This window comes from Macaca fascicularis, chromosome 14 (genome assembly GCF_037993035.2).
Source record: "Macaca fascicularis isolate 582-1 chromosome 14, T2T-MFA8v1.1".
NCBI lineage: Eukaryota > Metazoa > Chordata > Mammalia > Primates > Cercopithecidae > Macaca > Macaca fascicularis.
Genome location: NC_088388.1, coordinates 47300052 through 47322929, shown reverse-complemented (window position 1 = coordinate 47322929; position 22878 = coordinate 47300052). Strand labels below are relative to the sequence as shown.

Below are 22878 nucleotides of genomic sequence, written 5' to 3'. Positions count from 1 at the left end.
TAAAAATAGAAAAATTAGCCAGGCATGGTGGCCTGTACTTGTAATCCCAGCTACTTGGGAAGCTGAAGCACAAGAGGCTGAGGTGAGAGGATCGCTTGAACCCGGGAGGCAGAGACTGCAGTGAGCCAAGATGGCACCACTGCTCTCGGGCCTGGGCAACAGAGCAAGACTCCGTCTCAATAAAAATTAAAGAAATACATTAACACTAATGGTAGCTGATGAGTTAAAAAAAAAGTTCATAATCTTGATACCCGCCAACACCTAAAGAGTCTTCACATTCAAAGGGTTCGACACAGCTATAAAGTGTATCATACTGTGGATTTTTAGTGTATTCATATAGTTGGCACATCACCAGTATCTAATCTTAGAATATAGGCTGGGTGCTGTGCCTTTTAATCCCAGCACTTAAGGAGGCCAAGGTGGGTGGATTGCTTGAACCCAGGAGTTCGAGACCAGTCTGGGCAACATGGTAAAAGCCTGTCTACAAAAAAAAAAAAAAATTAGCCAGGCGTGGTGGCGGGCGCCTGTAGTCCTAGCTGCACGGGAGGCTGAGGTGGGAGGATCCTTTGAGCCCAGGAGGCAGAGGTTGCAGTGAGCCAAGATCCCGCCACTGTACTCCAGCCTGGGTGACAGAGTGAGACCCTGTCTCAAAAAAAAAAATTTTTTTTTGATTAGCACAAAAAGAAGCCTGTACTTAATCCTGTATCCTTTTGTAAACTGAGTCACCAGTCTTTAAAATTTTTTAAATTTACATTAATTTTATATTATTTGATACAATAAATTAGCCAATATCAACATGACTCAAAAATAATGCTTCAGTGAAATTGATTCTATTAATCTTTCATGAATTTTCAAATGCAGTCTTGTAAAACTTCCTTGCTTATGGGCAAAATAAATGTTGTAGGTTCACTTTGTACTTTCCTGCCCCAGGCATGAAGTAGGCCAACTCTGCAAGGAGCCTTGATTTTTTTTTTTCCTTAGTAACCTTGGGAACTAAATTAAGCAGGCCTTATCCCCATCTCAGAGAAGTTGCCAGTTAGTGTAGAAGCAAATGTGACGCTCAGAACATGGTTCTACTTCCATTTTTTTCCCCCACTAAAGACCATGTTGCCAAAATAAAACTCAGTACTTCAAAGCCATGTTCTTTAAAAATTCTTTAAATTTTTTTTTTATTTTGGCTGGGTGCAGTGGCTCATGCCTGTAATCCCAGCACTTTGGGAGGCCGAGGCAGGCAGATCACAAGGTCAGGAGATCGAGACCATCCTGGATAACACAGTGAAACCCTGTCTCTACTAAAAATAGAAAAAATTAGCCAGGCGTGGTGGTGGGCGCCCGTAGTCCCAGCTACCTGGGAGGCTGAGGCAGGAGAATGGCATGAACCCAGAGGTGGAGCTTGCAGTGAGCTGAGATCGCGCCACTGCATTCCAGCCTGGGTGAGTGTGCGAGACTCTGTCTCAAAAAAAAAAAAAAAATTATTTTTATTTTTTAGAGAAGAGATGGGGGTCTCCCTATGTTGCCCAGGCTGGTCTTGAACTCCTGGGCTGAAGTGCTCCTTGTGCTTCGGCCTCCCAAAGTGCTGTGCTGGCTTTGCAGGTGTGAGCCACCATGTCTGGTCTCAAAATTCTTTAGTGAGTACCTACTATACTTTGGTAAATGTTGCAATGTACAAGAATAAATAAAGACAAACTTTGGTTCTCCTAAAGTTACTGCAATCAAGTAAGCGAAATGTTAAGTAAGTTTGGAGTATTTGGGCAGGCATGGATGAAGAGCCAGTTCTAGTCACCTAGCATCAATTTGGCCACTACCAAGCTGATACCTTCCTTGGCCGCCAGGGGCCTGAGGCAGGTGTAGAGCTTAAATTTCCATTCCATCCAGGCCAGCAATCTCCCTCTCAGTCTGGGAATAAATGAGGTTGCTGTGGAGGTACAGGACCAAGTGGTTGCTGCTCCTGTCCGCTATAGCTGGCCTCTAGCTTCAGGTTAGTTGTTGGTTGAGAAAAGTGCCATGAGAGAGAGATACAGGAAATGATAGTAGTTGATATTTGTCAAGGAAAGCCAGAGCATGTATGTGCAAAGCTGAAAATGAGGAATTAACCTTGAGAAGGGCTAGGGAAAGAGCTTTCTTGGTTTAAAGAACAGCAAAAAGTCCTGATCCAAAAAAACTGTCCAAAGCCTAGTTGGAAGGGAGTGTATTGAGTGTCCTGACATGATATCGGAGGTGGGGGTAGGAGGCCAAATCTTGAAGATCTAGGTTGTGGTAAAAGTGGGTTACTCTACGTGTAATGGAAAGCCACTGGAGGGTTTAAAGCAGAGTTATTGTATAATCTGAACCATATTCAAAACAAATACTGACTGGGCACGGTGGTTCACACCTTTAATCTCAGCACTTTGGGAGGTTGGATCACAAGGTCAAGAGTTGGAGACCATCCTGACCAACACGGTGAAACCCCATCTCTACTAAAAATACAAAAATTAGCTGGACGTGGTGGTGCATGCCTGTAGTCCCAGCTACTCGGGAGGCTGAGGCAGGAGAATTGCTTGAACCTAGATGGCGGAGGTTGCAGTGAACTGAGATCGCGCCTCTGTACTCCAGCCTGGGCGACGGAGTAAGACTCTGACTCAAAAACAACAACAATAACAACACTACAGGCTATTATAAGAAAAATAAATTATATTTTGGATTTTGAAAAAGGTTCAAATGCAATACTCGACAAAAGATGGAGGAGGTTGTGTCCCCTTCTGTGAGAGAGAGATACATATATGGAGTTTCTCTCGTTGCCCAGTCTGGAGTGCAGTGGCACGATCTTGGCTCACTGCAACCTCTGCCTCCTGGGTTCAAGCGATTCTCCTGCCTCAGCCTCCCGAGTAGCTGGGACTACAGGCATGTGCCACCCGTGCCCGGCTAATTTTATATTTTTAGTAGAGACAGAGTTTTGCCATGTTGGCCAGGCTGGTCTCAAACTCATGACCTCAGGTGATCCACCTGCGTCAGCCTCCCAAAGTGCTGGGATTACAGGTGTGAGTCACCGCGCCCGGCCATGAGTTATAAATATTAACAATTTCTTGCTGTAAATTGAAAGGATCCTTCGCATCTTTGCATTTCATTACTACCCTCTGTTCTCTCAAGAGAAATTCTATTTCAGCACTCAGTCCTGAAGTTACAGAAGTTAATAATTTTTTAAAATCCTGCAAATAATGCATGGATATCCCCGTCTTGCACACTCTTTGGGCCAGGCTAGAATTCTTCGCACCAACATTTCGGTGGTCTGAACCTCTGCCACCCACTCAGCTCTCCAGGGCAGGGAAGACATCCGTATGCCTGCGCCTGGGTCGGCGGGGGGCGGAGCTTGCGTGCTGACGCACAAGAGCCGTGCGTGGGAACGTGCGTGTCTCAAGACCCAGGGAGGGTAACTGTCGCCCGGCCTCGAGCCTCAACTGTCGTTGGTGTATTTTTCTGTTGTTACTTCTGTGCCTTCCTTCAAAGGTGGTGCTTTGCCCTTTTGGGTCATCTGTACTGATAGCGCCAAGCAAAGCATTTGTGAGCGTGTGATGCTGGGGTGAAAGTGGTGGCTGGGGGCAGGGGGAAATCCAAAAGCCGGCTCGTGCCCAAGCCGTCCCATTGCCTGGTAAACTGGGCCTTGCTTTACCCTCCCCGCACCGTTTGACCGGGAAATTATTTCCTTGGCTTCCCCCTATCCCGGGCTCCAACATTCTGCAAACTTAAGAGGTAGTTCTTTAGATGTTCAGTGTGGTTAATCCAGTGAAATTGCATTATCCCTATCAGGTTCTCCAAATGTCAACTGTCAAGGAGCAGCTAATTGAGAAGCTAATTGAGGATGATAAAAACTCCCAGTGTAAAATTACTATTGTTGGAACTGGTGCCGTAGGCATGGCCTGTGCTATTAGTATCTTACTGAAGGTGAGTGAGAAGCCCATCCTGTGGCTGAAAATCAAAATCAAGTGAGCACTTCAGAGGCTTGTATATGTCGATGTATTCAGGGTTGCCAGGTTAATCCCTTGAAAGCAATTATGTGTCCCCTGACTTTTCCCTCTCTCTCTCTCTTTTCCGTTTTTTTTTTTTTTTTTTTTTAAACAACTTCTTTTCCTTTCTTTTTCTGACTTTTCTTTTTCTTTTTCTGAGACAGGATTTGTGTGTTGCCCAGGCTGGAGTGCAGTGGTGGGATCTTGGCCCACTGCAACCTCCACCTTCCGGGCTCAAGCGATTCTCCTGCCTCAGCCTCTTCAGTAGCTGGGGCCACAGGTTTGCACCACCACGCTTGGCTAATTTTTTTGTATTTTTAGTAGAGATGGGGTTTCACCACGTTGGCCAGGCTGGTTTCAAACTCCTGACCTCAAGTGATCTGCCTTGGTCTCCCAAAGTACTGGGATTACAGTCATGAGCCACCACACCTGGCTGCCAATAGGTATTTTTTTAAACCCTTATGCCCTCCTCCCTCTCTGCTTTTGGGGTCCCCAGTGTTTATTGTTCCCATCTTTTTTTGCTCTTGCTCTGTTGCCAGGTTGGAGTGCAGTGGCACAATCTCTGCTCACTGCAACTTCTGCCTCCCTGGTTCAAGCAATTCGCTGCCTCAGCCTGCCAAGTAGCTGGAATTATAGGCTCCCTCTACCATGCCTGGCTAATTTTTTCTATTTTTAGTAGAGACGGGGTTTCACTATGTTAGCCAGGATGGTCTCAATCTCCTGACCTTGTGATCTACCTACCTTGGCCTCACAAAGTGCTGGGATTACAGGCATGAGCCCCTGCACCTGCCCGTAGTAGGGACTTTTTTTTTTTTTTTTTTTTTGAGATGGAGTCTCGCTCTTGTCGCCCAGGTAGGAGTGCAGTGGCATGATCTCGGCTCACTATAACATCTGCCTCCCGGGTTCAAGCGATTCTCGTTACTCAGCCTCCCAAATAGCTGGGATTACAGGCGCCCGCGACCACGCCCGGCTGATATTTGTATTTTTAGTAGAGATGGGGTTTCCCCACGTTGGCCAGGCTGATCTCGAACACCCTACCTCAGGTGATCCACCCGCCTTGGCCTCCCAAAGTGCTGGGATTACAGGTGCGAGCCACTGTGCCCGGCCAGGGACTTTTACCTCTTTCCCTTACGCCTTTGGAATCTGGCCACTGAAATCTGAATGAATACACTCCTTCTATATAGTTCTGTACTCTGTCGCATGTGACAAAAACCCAATTTAAATTAGGGTAAGCAGAAAAAGACAATGTATTGTTCATGTAACTGGAAATAGGGCAAAACTAGCCTCAGGTACTGCTGGATTCTGAAGTTCAGACATATCAAGACATAGTCTTTGCATATCTTGGTTTAGATTTTCTCTGTTGGCTTAATTCTTGGAGTCTTTCTATGTGATAGTAAAGATGGCTGTACAGTTGTTCTTAGATTCTTGTTTTTTCTCCAACTCTACAGTCCTTACTAATGTTCTTAGATTTGTGTGTTATTCTTAGAGCTTATGATTCCAAAGAAAAGTGAGATGTAATCTTCCATCTTCCATTTCAAACTTCATAGACATGCTTGTTTCTTATACCTGGGCCATATGTCCACTTATGAACTGATTTCTGTGACCAGAAGGAAAGGATGGAACAATTGGCTAGGTCTGGTTTTATGCCCATCTACCCCAAGCTTGGAAGACCGATGTTAGTTGTACTGCACTGAAACACATGGAATGGGTTCCCATGGAAAAGAGGAATTCTATTACCAGAAAAAGGGACACTAGACAGATGAAAACAATAAGTGTTCATCAGAGGTGGTTACCTTCCTGGTTGGGCCATAACAATGCATACTAAAAGCAGCTTCAGCCAACTCAGAAATTAGGCTTAAGGTTAAATATAATAAAATCCTGGCCAGGCACAGTGGCTCAGGCCTGTAATCCCAGGACTTTGTGAGGCTGAGGTGGGCAGATCACTTGAGGTCAGGAGTTTGAGACCAGCCTGACCAATATGGTGAAACCCTGTCTCTACTAAAAATACAAAACTTAGCCGGACGTGGTGGCAGTCACCCGTAATCCCAGCTACTCAGGAGGCTGAAGCACGACAATCGCTTGAACCTGGGAGACAGAGGTTGCAGTGCCCGAGATTGTGCCACTGTACTCCAGCCTGGGTGACAGAGTGAGAGACTCCATCTCAAACAAAACAAAACAAAAAACACAAAAATAAAGGCTAAATATAATAAAAGCCTTTGAAATGATTTTATTTTCCTTGGTTTCAAATTGTTATCTGAATGAAAAAATTAAAAAAAACCCAACTCTGAAAAGTTCTGACAATTATGTGAGTCAAACAATAATTTCTGCTACATCCTAACGTTTACTTACCTTGACTTTCAGTCACCCAGGCTCATTGAAAAACTGTTTTTATATCATTTTTCCTATTAAAATATGAGAGTCCTTTAATTATCAAGTAGCCACGTGAAAATTCTTCTTATTCTCCTAAAACTTAAGTAGGAACATTTTATTCAGAACTTTCATGTGTTTTAGGATTTGGCTGATGAACTTGCCCTTGTTGATGTCGCATCGGACAAGCTGAAGGGAGAAATGATGGATCTTCAGCATGGCAGTCTTTTCTTTAGTACTTCAAAGATTACCGCTGGAAAAGGTTAATTTTAGTTTTATAAAGTTATTTTCAAAGCTTTTTAAAAAGTAATAAATTTTACCAAACTGATATCAATAAATATAAAATTAAAAATAGCACTATGCCATTGGGCCATATAATTTAATTTAGTTAATTTTTTTTGTTTTTTGAGAGAGTCTCACTCTGTCACTCAGATTGGAGTGCAGTGGTGCGATCTCGGCTCACTGCAACTTCCACCTTCCAGCTTCAAGCGATTCTCCTGCCTCATTCTCCCGGGTAGCTGGGATTACAGGCATGTGCCACCACGCCTGGCTGATTTTTGTATTTTTAGTAGAGACGGGGTTTTGCCATGTTGGCCAGGCTGGTCTTGAACTCCTGACCTCAGGTGATTGGGCCATATAGTTTATTTTTATTTATTTACTTATTTTGAGATGGAGTCTCGCTCTGTCGCCCAGGCTGGAGTGTAGTGGCACTATCTCAGCTCACTGCAACCTCCGCTGCGCGGGTTCAAGCAATTTTCTTGCCTCATTCTCCCGGGTAGCTGGGATTACAGGCATGTGCCACCACACCTGGCTGATTTTTGTATTTTTAGTAGAGATGGGGTTTCACTATATGTTGGCCAGGCTGGACTCGGAACTCCTGACTTCGGGTGATCCACCTGCCTCAACCTTCCAAAGTGCTGGAATTACAGGTATGAGCTACTGTGCCCAGCCGGGCCATATATAATTTAAAAATTTAATTTTTTTTAAAAGAACATTTCAGTATAATTGGAGCGTATTTGGAAAACAGTAAAAAAGTATAAAGAAAAATTGAATCTCTTCTATTAATAACTTTATGTAGGTTTTCTAAGCTTTTTTTTTTACATAACTGATGTATAAATGCTTTTAAGCTTGTCTTATATATTCTGTCAAGAATATACAATCTTGAAGAGTTTTTGTAATATTTATTAATACATTTATCCATATTCTTTAGTTTTCTTTCTGTCTTTATAGTGAACCAAGTTTCAAGGCATAGCATGAGGCCATAGAACATAAGAAATTTAGAACTTGGCCTCACTGGCATTATCATCTGTTGACCAACTAAGAAGCCTCAGATAATTAGGAAACATAATTATTTTATCATACACTAAAGTATATGGTGCACTCTTTGGTAATGCGATACTGTCTACTAGAAGCCCTCTTATCTAACACGATCGAGATTGAAGGCAGTTACCTAATTTAAACATGCTTCTTAGAAAGAGCTATGATAAACATTTTATATTGACCCAAAACATACACATGTAGATAGATGTAAGTTCATTTACTGATTTTCCGATTGTAGGGCAAGTCCTTTGAATACGGCTCAGCTGATTAGAGTTTTGCAGTACCTTCCCATCCCTTCCCCCGTTCCCTTCCATCTTCCCCTTCCCTTCCTTTTTCCTTTCTCTTTCCCTTTCCTTCCCCCTTTCCCTTCTCCCTTCATTTCATTCCTCCTTTCCTCCTCTTCCCCTTTCCCCCTCTGATCCTCTCCCCTCCACTCCCCTCCCCTCCCCAGCCCTCCTTCCTTTCCTTTCCTGTCCTCTCCATGTTGCCCAGACTGGAGTGACTAATCATTTATTTATTTATTTGTTTTTGAGACAGAGTCTTGATCTGTTGCCCAGGCTGGAGTACTGTGGTACAATCTCAGCTCATCACAACCGCAGCTTGCCGCAACCTCAGCTCACCACAACCTCCACTTCCCAGATTCAAACGATTCTCCTGCCTCAGCCTCCCAAGTAGCTGGGACTATAGGTGTGCGCCACCATGCCTGGCTAATTTTTGTATTTTTAGCAGAGACAGAGTTTCACCATGTTGGCCAGGCTGGTCTTGAACTCCTGACCTCAGGTGACCCGCCTGCCTTGGCCTCCCAAAGTGCTGTGATTACAGGTGTGAGCCACTGCACCCGGCCTGGAGTGGCAATTTATAGGCATGGTCTTAGCACACTACAGTCTCGAACTCCTGGACTGAAGTGGTCCTCCTGCCTCAGCCTGGCAAGTACCTGGGACAACAGGCAGTGTCTTTCTGAAAGCACGTCAATAATGATCATTTAGATTGCTTTAAGTACTACAAGAAATTTAGAAGTGTTCATGAAGCAGTCTGGTTATGAAACCTTACTAAATTTTATGACTATTTATTTTATTTTTGGAAACAGTTTCACCAGGCTGGAGTGCAGTGGCGTAATCATGGTTCACTGCAGCCTCGAATTCCCAGGCTCAGGTGATCCTCCCACCTCATCCTTCTGGGTAGCTGGAACTATAGGTGCACGGCACCACACCCGGCTAATTTTTTAAAAATTACTATTTGTAGAGATGGGGTGTCACTCTATTGCTCAGGCTGGTCTCAAACTCCTAGGCTCAAGCAATTGCAGGTGTGAGCCACCACGCCCAGCCCATTTTTATCCCTTTTTCAAACCTAGAAGGACAATTTTTAAACAACTTGCCTTTAATGTCGTCCCAGGGATTAACTTACTTTTCATAGAAACAATTATTTTTAACATTAATTATGAAATACTTGATAGAGAAAAGAGATTCAAAATAATGTAATGTTGGGAGGCTGATGTAGGAGGGTCTCTTGAGGCCAGGAGTTTGAAATCAGCCAGAGGCAACATAGTGAGACCTGTCTCCATTGTGCCTATAGCCCTAGCTTTGCGAGGCTGACACAGGAGGATTGCTTGAGTTCAAGGTTGCAGTGAGCTATGGTTGTACCACTGCACTCCAGCCTGCGCACAAAGGAAGATCCTATTGCTAAAATATATATAATAATGTAACAAACATCAGTGCATCTACCACTCAGCAAAAGAAATAAAACACTACCAAGTCAGTTGATACATTCTGTATATTCATATCTTCCTGTGCCTCAAATCTCATTGTTAAATGTAGTGTTTACCTTTCCCAAACATTTCTTTCACACTGGTATTCAGCGACTTATATTATCTTTAATTATATATAATAATAATACATATAATTACATAAATATATTTGGGTACAAATATGACTAATTCTTGATACGTAGCAACTAATGAGCAGAAGTACATAGACATACTAGATAGTAGTTTACTAGTTGAGAGTGTTTAGTATGCCTGGGGTATCAGTATGTTTTGTATCAGTTAATTTGGTGGATTGGTTAAATGGAGTCAAATTAAAAGAACATTACTATTTTGTTTTATTTTATTTTATTTTTTGAGACAGAATCTTGTTCTGTCACCCAGGCTGGAGTGCAGTGGTGTGATCTCTGCTCACTGCAACCTCCACCTCCCAGGTTCAAGAGATTCTCCTGCCTCAGCCTCCCAAGTAGCTGGGATTACAAGTGCATACCACCATTCCCAGCTAATTTTTGTATTTTTAGTAGAGACGGGGTTTCACCATGTTGGCCAGGTCTCGAATGCCTGACTTCAAGTGATCCACCCACCTCAGCCTCCCAAAGTGCTGGGATTACAGGTGTGAGCCACCACACCTGGCCATATTTTAAAATTCTTGAAAACATATTCAACCTTCAATTTCTTTTTTTTTTTTTTTTTAAAAAGTGACATTGTTTTATTACTATTGGCAGGTGGGGCCTGCATGAGGTGGTTGGTATGCTGGGCTCAGGGGATGTGTGGGCTATGGAGATGTTGACAGAAAGGCTGGAAGGAAAGGGGATGCGTTTGAAGGCCAGGCCCAGGGGGTCCTCAGATCCGCTTCTGGGAAGGGACAGCCTTGAGGAAGGAGTCATGGCAAGCCATAGCTAGGCCACCAATCAGATTCAGAAATTCTGAGAAATCTAGCTGTCCATCACTGTTGGTATCCAGTCTCTTCATCATGTGGTCAAGGACACCGGGGTCCGGGTTCTTTGTGAAGGCAGCCAGTTCTGTATTCATGAAGCTTAGGAACTCCGTCTTGGAGAGAGTGTAGTTATAACCATCCTTTCCGGCATACTTCTGGAAAACAGCAATCAGGGACTCGATGCACTGCTCAGTTTCTGTAGGGCTGGAGACTTTTGCCATGTTGGAGCTGAGCGAGGCGCGGGAGGCTGTGGCTGGGAGCGGCGCTGAGAGCTCTGTGTGCTCGGCGTGCGGGTCTGGAACCTCTCCCCGACCCACTCAACCTTCGATTTCTAATAATATGGCAGGATAAATACCTGGATTAATCTTTTGCTGTAAATGAGAATACTCCTGCATAAAATATCAAATTAAAAAAATCAATCCTTAAGAAAGAATATGATCTTAACAAAAAAGCATTTTCACAACAGGTACTGAATGAAGTGAGGAAACCAGAGAGTTAAGCAGAGCACTGCCCCTGTGATAGCTCTTTTTACACTAATAGTATTAGCCAAATATGGTGGACATCAATTTTGGTATTCACTGACTCATAAAATTTAGGAGACCAGAGACAGAGCTTGATTTGGGGAGATCACCCCAAAAGCTGGTACCCTGGTGGACTAAGCCAGAGGTTACTAAACTTTTTCTGGGAAGAGTCAGACAGTAGATATTTCAGGCTTTTCCAGCTATGTAGTTCCTATTATACCTACTCTGCTGTTGTAGTGCAAAAGGAGGCCACAGACAATAATACATAAGCAAGTGGGTGTGGCTCCAGTGAGACTATATTTACCAAACAGGTGGTAGACCAGATATCGCTTGCCTGCCAACGGTAGTTTACCATTGCCAGAACTATGCCATTAATGTAATAATGATCTACAAATAATTATTATCTCCCTGCCTTTGGGGACTGCAAGTAACATTGAATGTCTTAGACACTTTAGTGGGGGAAAATACCTACTAAGGATTTGGAACCACAAGCTGGCTCTTATTTGAGTTCCAGAAAACCTTAAGCAATCAGATGGTATCTGGAGGAAACTCGCTTTATTTCAGGCATCAAGGAACTTCCACAAATAAACTTCCAGAGAAAATGAACATCTCACAGTAGAAACAATTAAATCTGCAAGAAAAGGCATGAGCAAGAACCAGCATAACAGAGACATGCCACTATAGATTTAAAAATTATCAAACACAAATTATAAAATTAATATGATTATTCTACTTAAAAAATAAAAGACAGACTTGAACATATCAGCATGAGACAGGAAACTATAAAAACATTTAAAAAATAACAAAATATAACTTATAAATGTGAAATAAAAACTCAGTGGAGCCAGGCATGGTGGCTCAGTCCTGTAATCCCAGCACTTTGGGAAGCTGAGGCAGGTGGATTGGTTGAGGTCAGGAGTTGGAGATCAGCCTGGCCAACATGATGAAAACCTGTCTCTACTAACAATACAAAAATTATCTGGGTGTGGTGGTGCATGCCTGTAGTCCCAGCTATTCAGGAGGCTGAGGCAAGAGAATCACTTGAACCTGGAGGCAGAGGTTGCAATGAACTGAGATGGCACCACTCCACACTCCAGCCTGGGCAACAAAGCAAGACTCTGTCTTAAAACCACCACCACCACCACCACCACCACCACCACCACCACCACCACCACCACCACCTCCTCTATGGATATAATGATAGATTAGACACATTTGAAGAGAGAAGTGGCAAATCTAAGGCAATTACCCAGAAGACAAGAAGTGGAAAATATAACATGGAGGATAGAATCATCACATTTGAAGAGATTATGATTGAGCATTTTTGAAGACCACTGAAAAATATCAACCCACAGATTTAAGAAGCCAAATAATCTCAAGATAAATAAATACAGTATCCCTGCCTGGACATATTCTTGTGAAATTAGAGAACACTAAAGGCAAAAAGGAGTTCATAAAAATTGTCAGAGAGAAGATAAATTACCTACAGAAAAGGGAGAGCGTGTTAATAGCAGCAGTGAAACCAGAAGACAATGGAATGATATTTTTAATGTGCTAAGGGAGGAGTAAGTGTCAATCTGGAATCTACCCAGCAAAAACATCTTTCAAGAACAAGGACAAAGCTGGGCCTGGTAGCAGACTGAGGCAGAAGGATCACTTTGAGACCAGCCTGGGCAGCATAGTGAAATCTTGTCTCTTAAAAAAAAAAAAAAAAAAAAAGGAAGAGTGAATGAAGATATTTTCAGAAATAGACTGAGACAATTACTGTCAGACCCTCCCTAAAGGAAACACAAAAGTATATATCTCAGGCAAAAGAAAAGTGATCTCACATACAAGATCTGTGATGTAAGACAAAAAATGAAGGGCAGAGAAAATGGTAAATATGAAGGCAAATCTAAATAAACATCAATTGTATAAAACTGTAGTCTTGGGGATTAAAAAAATTTTTAATACAGCATATAAATCTACGGGTGAGGGGGTATAGTGATGAATGAAGTAGTGTTCTAAGTTTCCTTTGTCATTAGGGAAGCAGGAAGTGTGGTGATTAACTGAACTTTGATAAGTTAAAAATGTATGTTGTAATTTTTTTTCAAATTTTTGTTATGTTATGTTATGTTATGTTATGTTATGTTATGTTATGTTATGTTATGTTATTGAGACAAAGTCTCACACTGTCACCCAGGCTGTAGTGCAGTGGTGTGATCTCAGCTCACTGCACCCTCCGCCTCCCAGGTCCAAGTGATTCTCCTGCCTTAGCCTCTCAAGTAGCTGGAATTACAGGTGCCCACCACTGAGCCTGGCTAATTTTTTGTAGTTTTAGTAGAGATGGGGTTTCACCATGTTGGCCAGGCTGGTCTCTAACTCCTGACCTCAGTTGATCTGCCCACCTCAGCCTCCCAAAGTGCTGGGCTTATAGGAGTGAGCCACCATGCCCGGCCTCAAATTTTTAAATAATTTTTAAAGAGGTGAGGTCTAGGTCGGATGCGGTGGCTCATGCCTGTAATCCTTTGGAAGGCTAGGCAGGGAGATCACTTGAGGTCAGGAGTTTGAGACCAGCCTGGCCAACCTGGTGAAATCCCATCTCTACTAAAAATACAAAAATTAGCCAGGCGTGGTGATGCATGCCTATAATCCCAGCTACTCAGGAACCTGAGGCAGGAGAATCACTTTAACCTAGGAGATGGAGGTTGCAGTGAGCTGAGATCATGCTGTTACACTCCAGCCTGGGTGACAAGAGTGAAATTCCATCTCAAAACAAACAAAAAACACAAAGAGATGGGATCTTTCTGTGTTGCGCAGGCTGGTCTCAAACTCCTGGGCCCAACGATCCTCCTGCCTCACTCAGCTGGGATTATAGATGACGTGGTCTAACTTCCGTGACAACTAACAAAAGAACAGAAACTTTTGAATTCGTAAAGGGGTCTGGGCATAGTGGCTCATGCCTGTAATCTCAGCACTTTGGGAGGCCAACGCAGGTGAATCATTTGAGATCAAGAGTTCAAGACCAGTCTGACCAACATGGTGAAACCCCGTCTGTACTAAAACTACAAAAATTAGCTGCATGTGGTGATGCATGCCCGTAATCCCAGCTACTCAGGAGGCTGAGGCAGGAGAATTACTTGAACACGGGAGGTAGAGGTTGCATTGAGCCAAGATTGCTGACACTACACTCCAGCCTGAGCTATGGAGTGAGACTCTGATCCGAAAAAACAAAAAAATTAGTAAAGAGGAAGAAGTAATATTAGATAAACATACCGAACGAATTAAAAAGAAGATAGAAAATAAATGTAAGAGGAGGACAGCATATAAAACTAAAAGTTTAGCAAGGATGACAGACAAAGTTAGTAATCAGAAATTGAGGCCGGGCGCGGTGGCCCACGCCTATAATCCCAGCACCCTGGGAGGCTGAGGTGGTGGATCACTTAAGGCCAGGAGTTCGAGACCAGCCTGGGCAACATGGCGAGGCCCCGTCTCTACTAAAAATACAAAAATTAGCCGGGTGTAGTGGTGCACACCTGTAATCCCAGCCACTTGGTAGGCTGAGGTAGGAGAACTGCTTGAACTCGGGAGGTGGAAGTTGCAGTGAGCCAAGACTGTGGCAGTGCACTCCAGCCTGGGCGACAGAGCGAGACTCCATCTCAAAAAAAAAAAAAAAAAAAAAAAAAAAAAAAATCCATTTGTATTTCTGTATGTCAAAACCAGGCAAAAGAAATGTAAAGCTATTATTTACAGTATCATCAAAATAGGAAATACCTGGGATAAGAGCTTTTGTGCAGAAAACATACCACCTCATTAGAAGATGTTAAATGTCAGGCTGGGACCCATGTGGTACCTGTAATCCTAGCACTTTGGGAATCCGAGGCGGAGGCGGGAGTATTGCTTTAGTGGAGGAGTTTAAGACCAGTCTGGGAAACATGGTGAAACCCTGTCTTTACCAAAAATACAAAAATTAGCTGAGCATGGTGATGTATGCCTGAGTCCCAGCTACTCGAGACACTGAGGTGGAAGGTTGGCTTGAGCCTGGGAGGTAGAAGTCACAGTGAACTGAGGTTGCACCATTGCACTCCAGCCTGGGTGACATGTCTCAAAAAAAAAAAAAAAAATCAAAACCAAAAACAAACAAAAAAAAGCCTCAAAGAATATATTATCTAAATAAATGAGGGGAGGCTGGGTGCAGTAGCTCACGCCTGTAATCCCAGCACTTTGTGAGGCGGAGTCAAGCAGATCCCTTGAGGTCAAGAGTTCGAGACCTGCCTGGCCAACATGGTGAAACCCTGTCTCTGCTGAAAATACAAAAAATTAGCCGGGCATGGTGGCACACACCTGTAGTCCCAGCTACTCGACAGTAAAATAAATAAATGAAGGGATATTCCTTGTTCATAGAAGCTTCAATATTGTAAGCTATCCATTCTTCCCATATTGATTATATGCAATCCTAGTCAAAACCCCGCAGATTTCGTTATTATTGGACACTCCAAGCTGATTCAAGATTTATTATAAAGCACTTACGTGCAGAGACTTAATCAGGAGACAATATAAAAGATTGTTATGTAACACTGATAATTTTCTAGATAAATAGGAAATTTATGGACCTTTAAAATTGTTCTAATGGCAGTAGTTATCATTATGGAAAAAATAAACTGGTACCACACACAAAAATCAAATCCAGGTTGGTTAAAGACTAAAATGTGAAAAGCAAAACTTCAAAGTTTCTCTTTAGAAGATAACGTAGAATATTCTTATGACCTGAAAGTAGGGACTGATTTAAACACAAAGACACAAAAAGCATAATCAATAAAGAATACAAAGTTAAGAGTGTTCATAAAAATATGATGTAAAAGAGCAAAGAGACAAGCCATAAACTGAGAGAAGATATTTGCAGTGTTAACATGTAACAAAGGAATAGTGTTCAGAATAAAAATACTTGTATTAATATAATGTTTAAGAAAAATATGTACAGCTCAATAGAAAAATCAGAAAAGGCTTCAATAATTTACAAAAGAAGACACTCAAGTGGCTTATGAATACAGGGAACAAAACTCAATAACCAAGCACAGGAAAGTAAAAACCATATCATTATGCCATTACCCACCCACTAGATTGGTAAAAGTGTGATACTGTTTATGAGGATGTAGAACAGTAAGTGCTGTCATACACAGCGTGTAGGAGTATAGTAAAACCAATTAAAGAAACAAGTTTGGCCGGGTGCGGTGGTTCACACCTGTAATCCCAGCACTTTGGGTGGCCAAGGTGGGCGGATCACAAGGTCAGGAATTTGAGACCATCCTGACCAACCTAGTGAAACCCCGTCTGTACTAAAAATACAAAAATTAGCCAGGCGTGGTGGTGCGTGCCTGTAATCCCAGCTACTCAGGAGGCTGAGGCAGGAGAATTGCTTGAACCCAGGAGGTAGAGGTTGCAGTGAGCCTAGATCACAGCACTGCACTCCAGCCTGGGCAACAGAGCGAAACTCCATCTCAGACAAAAAAAAAAAAAAAAGAAAAAAAAGAAAACCCGCAAGTTTGTCATTACCTGGTGAAGTTGAACATGAACATATCCCACAACCTGGAAATTACACTTTTAAGTATATTCCCAAGAAAACTTATGCACATGTGCACTAGGATACGTGCACAAGAATGTATTGTGGTTTACTTTGTAGTAGCCCCAAACTGTAAACAAGTCAATGAATCCCAGTACTAAGTTGTGTATATTATGCAGTGTAATATTGCACAGCAGTGAAATTGAAGGAACTACAGGGACACACATTAACATGGATAAATATCAGATACATAATATTTAGTTAAGGGAATACATGCCTTATGATTCAAAAACAGGTAAAATTTACTATGTAATGCTGGGTGTGGTGGCTCATGCCTGTAATATAGCACTTTGGGAGGCCGAGGTGGGCGGATCACTTGAGGTCAGGAGTTCGCGACCAGGCTGGCCAACATGGCAAAGCCTGTCTCTACTAAAAATACAAAAATTAGCTGGTTGTGGTGGCACGTGCCTGTAATCCCAGCTACTCAGGAGACTGAGGCAGGAGAATCGCTTAAACCTGGGAGGCGGAAGTTTCAGTGAGCTGAGATCATGGCACTGTACCTGTGTGATAGAGTCGTCTCAAAACAAAACAAAACAAAACAATTAATATGTAATTTAAACATGCATAGGTAGTAAAACTTTTTAAAAAGTGATGTTGTGATTTTTTTGCCAGCCACAAGAATGATTGATAGATATAATCTATTAGAGGCATGCAAGGGCTTCCAAGGTGTTGACAATGTTTTATAAATTTGGGGATTTTTTTGTATTGTTTTTTTTTTAACAGGGTCTTGCTGTGTTGCCCAGGCTGGAGTTCAGGGATGTGATCATAGCTCACCACAACCTCAAACTCTTGAATTCCTGGGTTCAAGCAGTCTTCCCACCTCTGTCTCCGGAGGACAAATGTGAACTAGGTGTTTACTGTGTGGTTTTGGCAGAGTTGTTTAATATTTTTAATTTTTTTCATTAAAAAATTACTATATTTTAGAGACTAGGTCTTGCCCTGTTACCCAGGCTGAAGTGCAGTGGCACGATCTCAGCTCACTGCAATCTCCGCCTCCCAGGTTCAAGTGATTCTTGTGCCTCAGCCTCCCCAGTAGCTGGGATTACAGGTGTGAGCCACCGTGCTTGGCCTTTTGTGTGGTTTTAACAGAGTTGTTTAATGTTTTATAAATTGAATGTATATTTCTTATATGTTCTATATGAAATATTTCACAATAGAACATTTTGAAAATACATTTTGTGAGGTCGAATGGGGAAGAGCAATGATGGAACATCGTTGATTATCCACAATTTTTTTTTTTAATTTTTAGTTTAAGAGATGGCTGTTCATGGGCACAATCACAGTGCACTGCAGCCTCTAACTCCTGGGTTTAAGTGACCCTCTTGCTTTGGCTTCCTGTGTAGCTAGGACTACTATGCCCAGCTCCACAGATATTTTAAATTATCTCATATGTACAATGAGTCCAGGTGCCTGGAACATAGAAGGTGCTAAGATATTTATGGGCCAGGCATGATGGCTCACGCCTGTAATCCCAGCACTTTGGGAGCCTGAGGCACGTGGGTCACCTGAGGTCAGGAGTTCAAGACCAACCTGGCCAACATGGCAAAACACTGTTTCTACTAAAGGTACAAAAATTAGCTGGGCGTGGTGGCGGGTCCCTGTAATCCCAGATACTTAGGAGGCTGAGGCAGGAGAATCACTTGAACTGGGAAGGCGTAGGTTTCGGTGAGCCACGATCACGCCATTCCACTCCAGCCTGGGGAACAGAGCAAGACTCCGTCTCAAAAAAAAAAAAAAAGATATTTATATTTATGGAAAGAAGGGAGTAATGTGAAATCAGAACCTATTATTAATATTGTGCTTATGATTAAGTTAGAGGTTTAAATAAGACATAACCATGGGAAGATAACATATGCTCTTATAAGGACTTTTTGATAATTATAGGCAGTAAGTGCTATAAACAAATCTGTGAAGAAAGTGGTATTTATGAATATGATAAATAATGAATGATATGATGGCTTTATGTCTTATTTTTATGTCAGATTTTCCAGGTGCCCCGATCCTGTTAATGCCATCGTTTCCTTATCTGTTGTATATTTTTCTTTCAAAATATAACCACATGTCATTTTTGAATGATATGATAAATGCTTGGGGATATCTAGCAGAGGAATTGGTATTTGAAGAAGTACTTGACTAATAATAATATTAATTGCTAACATTTATTGAACATTTAATACACCCTGTTGAGTACTTAATGTATATTAACTCACTGAGTTATCTTCTTAAGAACCATATTTTTTAAAAGGCTACTAGCGGCCAGGCGTGGTAGCTCATGCCTGTAATCCCAGCACTTTGGGAGCTGAGGCGGGTAGATCATGAGGTCAGGAGTACAAGACCAGCCTGGCCAAGATGGTGAAACCCCGTCTCTACTAAAAATACAAAAATTAGCCGGGTGTGGTGGTGGGCACCTGTAATCCCAGCTACTTGGGAGGCTGAGGCAGGGAATTGCTTGAACTTGGGAGGCAGAGGTTGCAGTGAGCTGAGATCGCACCACTGCACTCCAGCCTGGGTGACAGAGCAAGATCCCACCTCAGGAAAACAAAAACAAAAACAAGCAAACAAAAAAACGCTATTAGCTTGACCTTGTAGATGAGGAAGTGAGAGTTAGAGGGGTTGGCAAAGTAATTGTCCATGGTTACACAGCTAGTAAGTGGCAAAGTTGGGGAATACAGGCAGTTAGACCTCAGAGCTTTTGCTCCAGACCACTGTAGTTTATGGTCTCTTTGTGGTTATATTTACAAAGAAAAATAAAGAACAGGTAAAGAAATGATGGCATTAACAGGACCAGGGCACCTGGAAAATCTGATATAAAAATAAGACATAAAGCTAGTAAGATTATTTGGAGCCAGATTTTTTTTTTTTTTTTTTTTTTTTGAGATGGAGTCTTGCTCTGTCACTCAGGCTGGAGTGCAGTGGCACAATCTCGGCTCACTGCAACCTCCACCTCCCGGGTTCAAGTGATTTTCCTGCTTTAGCCTCCTGAGTAACTGGGCTTAACCACACGTGCCATCACACCCGGCTAATTTTTGTATGTTTAGTAGAGACAGGGTTTTACCATGTTGGCTAGGCTGGTTTTGAATTCCTGACCTCAAGTGATCCACCCATCTCGGCCTCCCAAAGTGCTGGGATTACAGGTGTGAGCCACTGTGCCTGGCCAGAAATGCCATCTTTCTAAATTTGCCTTTCTAGTTAAAATCTTTACTGGGGCAGGAAAAACAGCAGTGTTCATATTTCATAAGTTATCTTCTCTTTTGGATTAGAAAGATACAAGAATCACCATAAATGAAGATGTAACGTTTTAAAAATTAAGTAGATTTCATTTTCTTTTCTTTTTTTCTTTTTTCTTTTCTTTTCACACAGGATGGAGTGCAGTGGCACGATCTGGGCTCACTGCAACCTCCACCTCCTGGGTTCAAGCCATTCTCCTGCCTCAGCTGCCCTCCCCACCCCCAGCCGAGTAGGTGGGATTACAGGTGCCCACCACCATGCTAAGCTATTTTTTTTTTTTCTTTGGAGACAGAGTCTCGCTCTGTGCGATCTTGCTCACTGTAACCTCTGCCTCCTGGGTTCAAGCAGTTCTCCTGCCTCAGCCTCCTGAATAGCTGGGATTATAGGTGCACGCCACCATGCCTGGCTAATTTTTGTATTTTTAGTAGAGACATGTTGGTTATGCTGGTCTTGCACTCCTGACCTCAAGTGATCCGCCCACCTCAGCTTCCCAAAGTGATAGAATTAACAGTTGTGAGCCACCACGCCCAGCTATTAGATTTCATTTTCTAAAAGAACGTGAAAAGTTGAAATGAGATAGATATAGAGGATATTTTAAGTAATTTTTTACATCCATATGGTAGATAACTTTCAGCTATATAGTGCTTTTTTAAAAAGTCCAGTATGAGGCCACATGTGGTGGCTCATGCCTATAATCACAGCACTTTGGGAGGCCGAGGTAGGTGGATCAGTTGAGGTCAGGAGTTCGAGACAAGCCTGGCCAACATGGTGAAACCCCATCTCTCCCCAAAAATACAAAATTTAGCTGTGTGTGATGGTGTGTGCCTGTAGTGCCAGTTACTCAGGAGGCTGATGTGGGAGAATCGAACCTGAGAGGCAGACGTTGCAGTGAGCTGAGATGGCACCACTGCACTCCAGTCTGGGCAACAGAGTGAGATCCTATCTCAGAAAAAAAAAAAAAAAAGTCCAGTATGAGTTAGTAAGTGCTACATAGTAGTGACATTGTATTCAACAGGTGAAACAACTGGTCATTTAGTAAATAGTTTATTTTCTTGTGTGGGTCAAGAACTTGTGATTGAAACCCAGTCCCTTACAATATTAGAAGTAAATACATTCTCACTCTTAGACTCCTGAAACAGACACATAAATTCTCAGAGTTCTAAGTCTTCATTCATTTTGGTCCTTCTTTTTTTTTTTTTTTTTTGAGACAGAGTCTTGCCAGGCTGGAGTGCAGTGGTGTGATCTTGGCTGACTGCAACCTCCGCCTCCCAGGTTCAAGCGATTCTCCTGCCTCAGCCTCCCAAGTAGCTGGGACTATAGGCATGTGCTGTCACGCCCAGCTAATTTTTGTATTTTTAGTAGAGACAGGATTTTACCATGTTGGCCAAGATGGTCTTGATCTCTTAACCTCGTAACCTGCCCACCTTGGCCTCTCAAAATTCTGGATTACAGGCGTGAGCCACCACGCCCGGCCTCATTTTGGTGTTTCTAAGAAGGCAGAGAGCTGACTTTCATTGCCTTGGGCCTTCATAACACATGGGAATTTGGGCAAAAGGGGGTGTTAGTTTCTATTGTTATAAAAATTTTTGAGGTAGCTATGTGAAAGTTGGCAAGTCATAGTGACAAGGCTTCCTTCAGATTATACAGGTTAGAAAAGTCCATTCATCTCCAAAATGCCAGACATAAAGGTACATGGATACTTTAATATAGTACAAAGAATATACAATAGAGTTTTAAGGAGTTAAGGCACAGTGGTTATGGTAATCTTGATCCAAATATAGTATTTTGTTTCCTTTTTAGATTACAGTGTATCTGCAAACTCCAGAATAGTTATTGTCACAGCAGGTGCAAGGCAGCAGGAGGGAGAAACTCGCCTTGACCTGGTCCAACGTAATGTGACTATCATGAAATCAATAATTCCTGCCATAGTCCATTATAGTCCTGATTGTAAAATTCTTGTTGTTTCAAATCCAGGTGAGTCTTCTCTCTTACCTTCTATTGCATAAGGATGATCTTTCCATACCATTCCCTTAAAATAATCAACTTCATTGAGGTAACATTTATGTACAATAAATTGCACTCATTTAAAGTATATAATGCAATGAGTTTTGATAAAAGTAATCACTCATGAAACTACCACCATGATCAGGATACAAAACATTTCAGTTACCTCTGAAAGTTTTCTTGTGCCTCTTTGCAGTTCATCTCTCATTCTGCCCTGGCCCCAATTTCTGGAATTTTATATGAATGGAATCATGCTGAATGTAATTTTTTCTACCTGACTTCTTTAACCCAGCATAATTATTTTGGGATTCATCCATATTATTGAGTGTATCATATTCCTTTTTTCGTGCCAAAGTATTCTTTTGTTTATACATTTTTCTTTTTCTTTTTTTTTTTTTTTTGAGATGGAGTCTCACTCTGTCCCCCAGGTAGGAGTGCAGTGGTGTAATCTTGGCTCAGTGTAACCTCTGCCTCCCAGGCTCAATTGATCCTCCCACCTCAGGCTCCGCAGTAGCTGGGACCACAGGCATGTCCCACCACACCCAGCTAATTTTTGTATTTTTGGTAGAAGTGGGGTTTCACCATTTTGTCCAAGCTGGTCTGGAACTCCTAAGCTCAGGCAGTCTACTCGCCTTGGCCTCCCAAAGTGCTGGGATTACAGATGTGAGCCACTGCACCCAGCCATTATTTATACATTTAAATTGCTATTTTATTCATGTGTTTTTTGTTTATTCATCTGTTGAAACATATTGAGGTTATTTCCAGTTTTGGACTATTATGAATGAAACTAATATCATAATTTGTGTGTAAGTATTTGTGTGGTCATATGTCTTTATTTCTCTTGGGTAAATAACTGGGAGTAACATAGGTAGGTTATATGGTAGGTATATGTTTAACTCTATCAGATATTACCAAACCGGTTGGGCATTGTGGCTCATGCCTGTAATCCTAGCACTTTGGGAGGCTGAAGCAGAAGGATCGCTTGAACCTAGGAGTTTGAGACCAGTGTGGGCAACATGTACAACCTTGTCTGTACATAAAATAAAGTAAAAAAGCTGGGTATGAAGATTGCGTAAGCCTGAGAGGTCTAGGCTGCAGTGAGCTGTGGTTGTGCCACTGCACTCCAGCCTGAGTGGCAGAGTGAGACCTTGTCTCAAACAAAC

The 22878-nt window shown here is 42.3% G+C and overlaps 1 protein-coding gene and 1 pseudogene across 3 annotated transcripts in view; one reads left to right on the top strand and one right to left on the bottom strand.

Annotated features, from left to right (window-relative positions):
• Positions 1-3373: 3373 nt before the first annotated feature.
• LDHC (lactate dehydrogenase C) overlaps positions 3374-22878 on the top strand; it is a 49133-nt gene continuing 29628 nt past the window's right edge. For all 3 annotated transcript variants that reach the window (XM_015434126.4, XM_045371589.3, XM_045371590.3), the window contains exons 1-4: positions 3374-3483; positions 3784-3918; positions 6492-6609; positions 21512-21685. In XM_015434126.4, the coding sequence (XP_015289612.1) occupies positions 3793-3918; positions 6492-6609; positions 21512-21685 (418 nt within the window). In that variant the 5' untranslated portion in view covers positions 3374-3483; positions 3784-3792. The remainder of the gene's footprint in view (positions 3484-3783; positions 3919-6491; positions 6610-21511; positions 21686-22878) is intronic.
• On the bottom strand, positions 10099-10641 carry LOC102136510 (protein S100-A11 pseudogene; annotated as a pseudogene).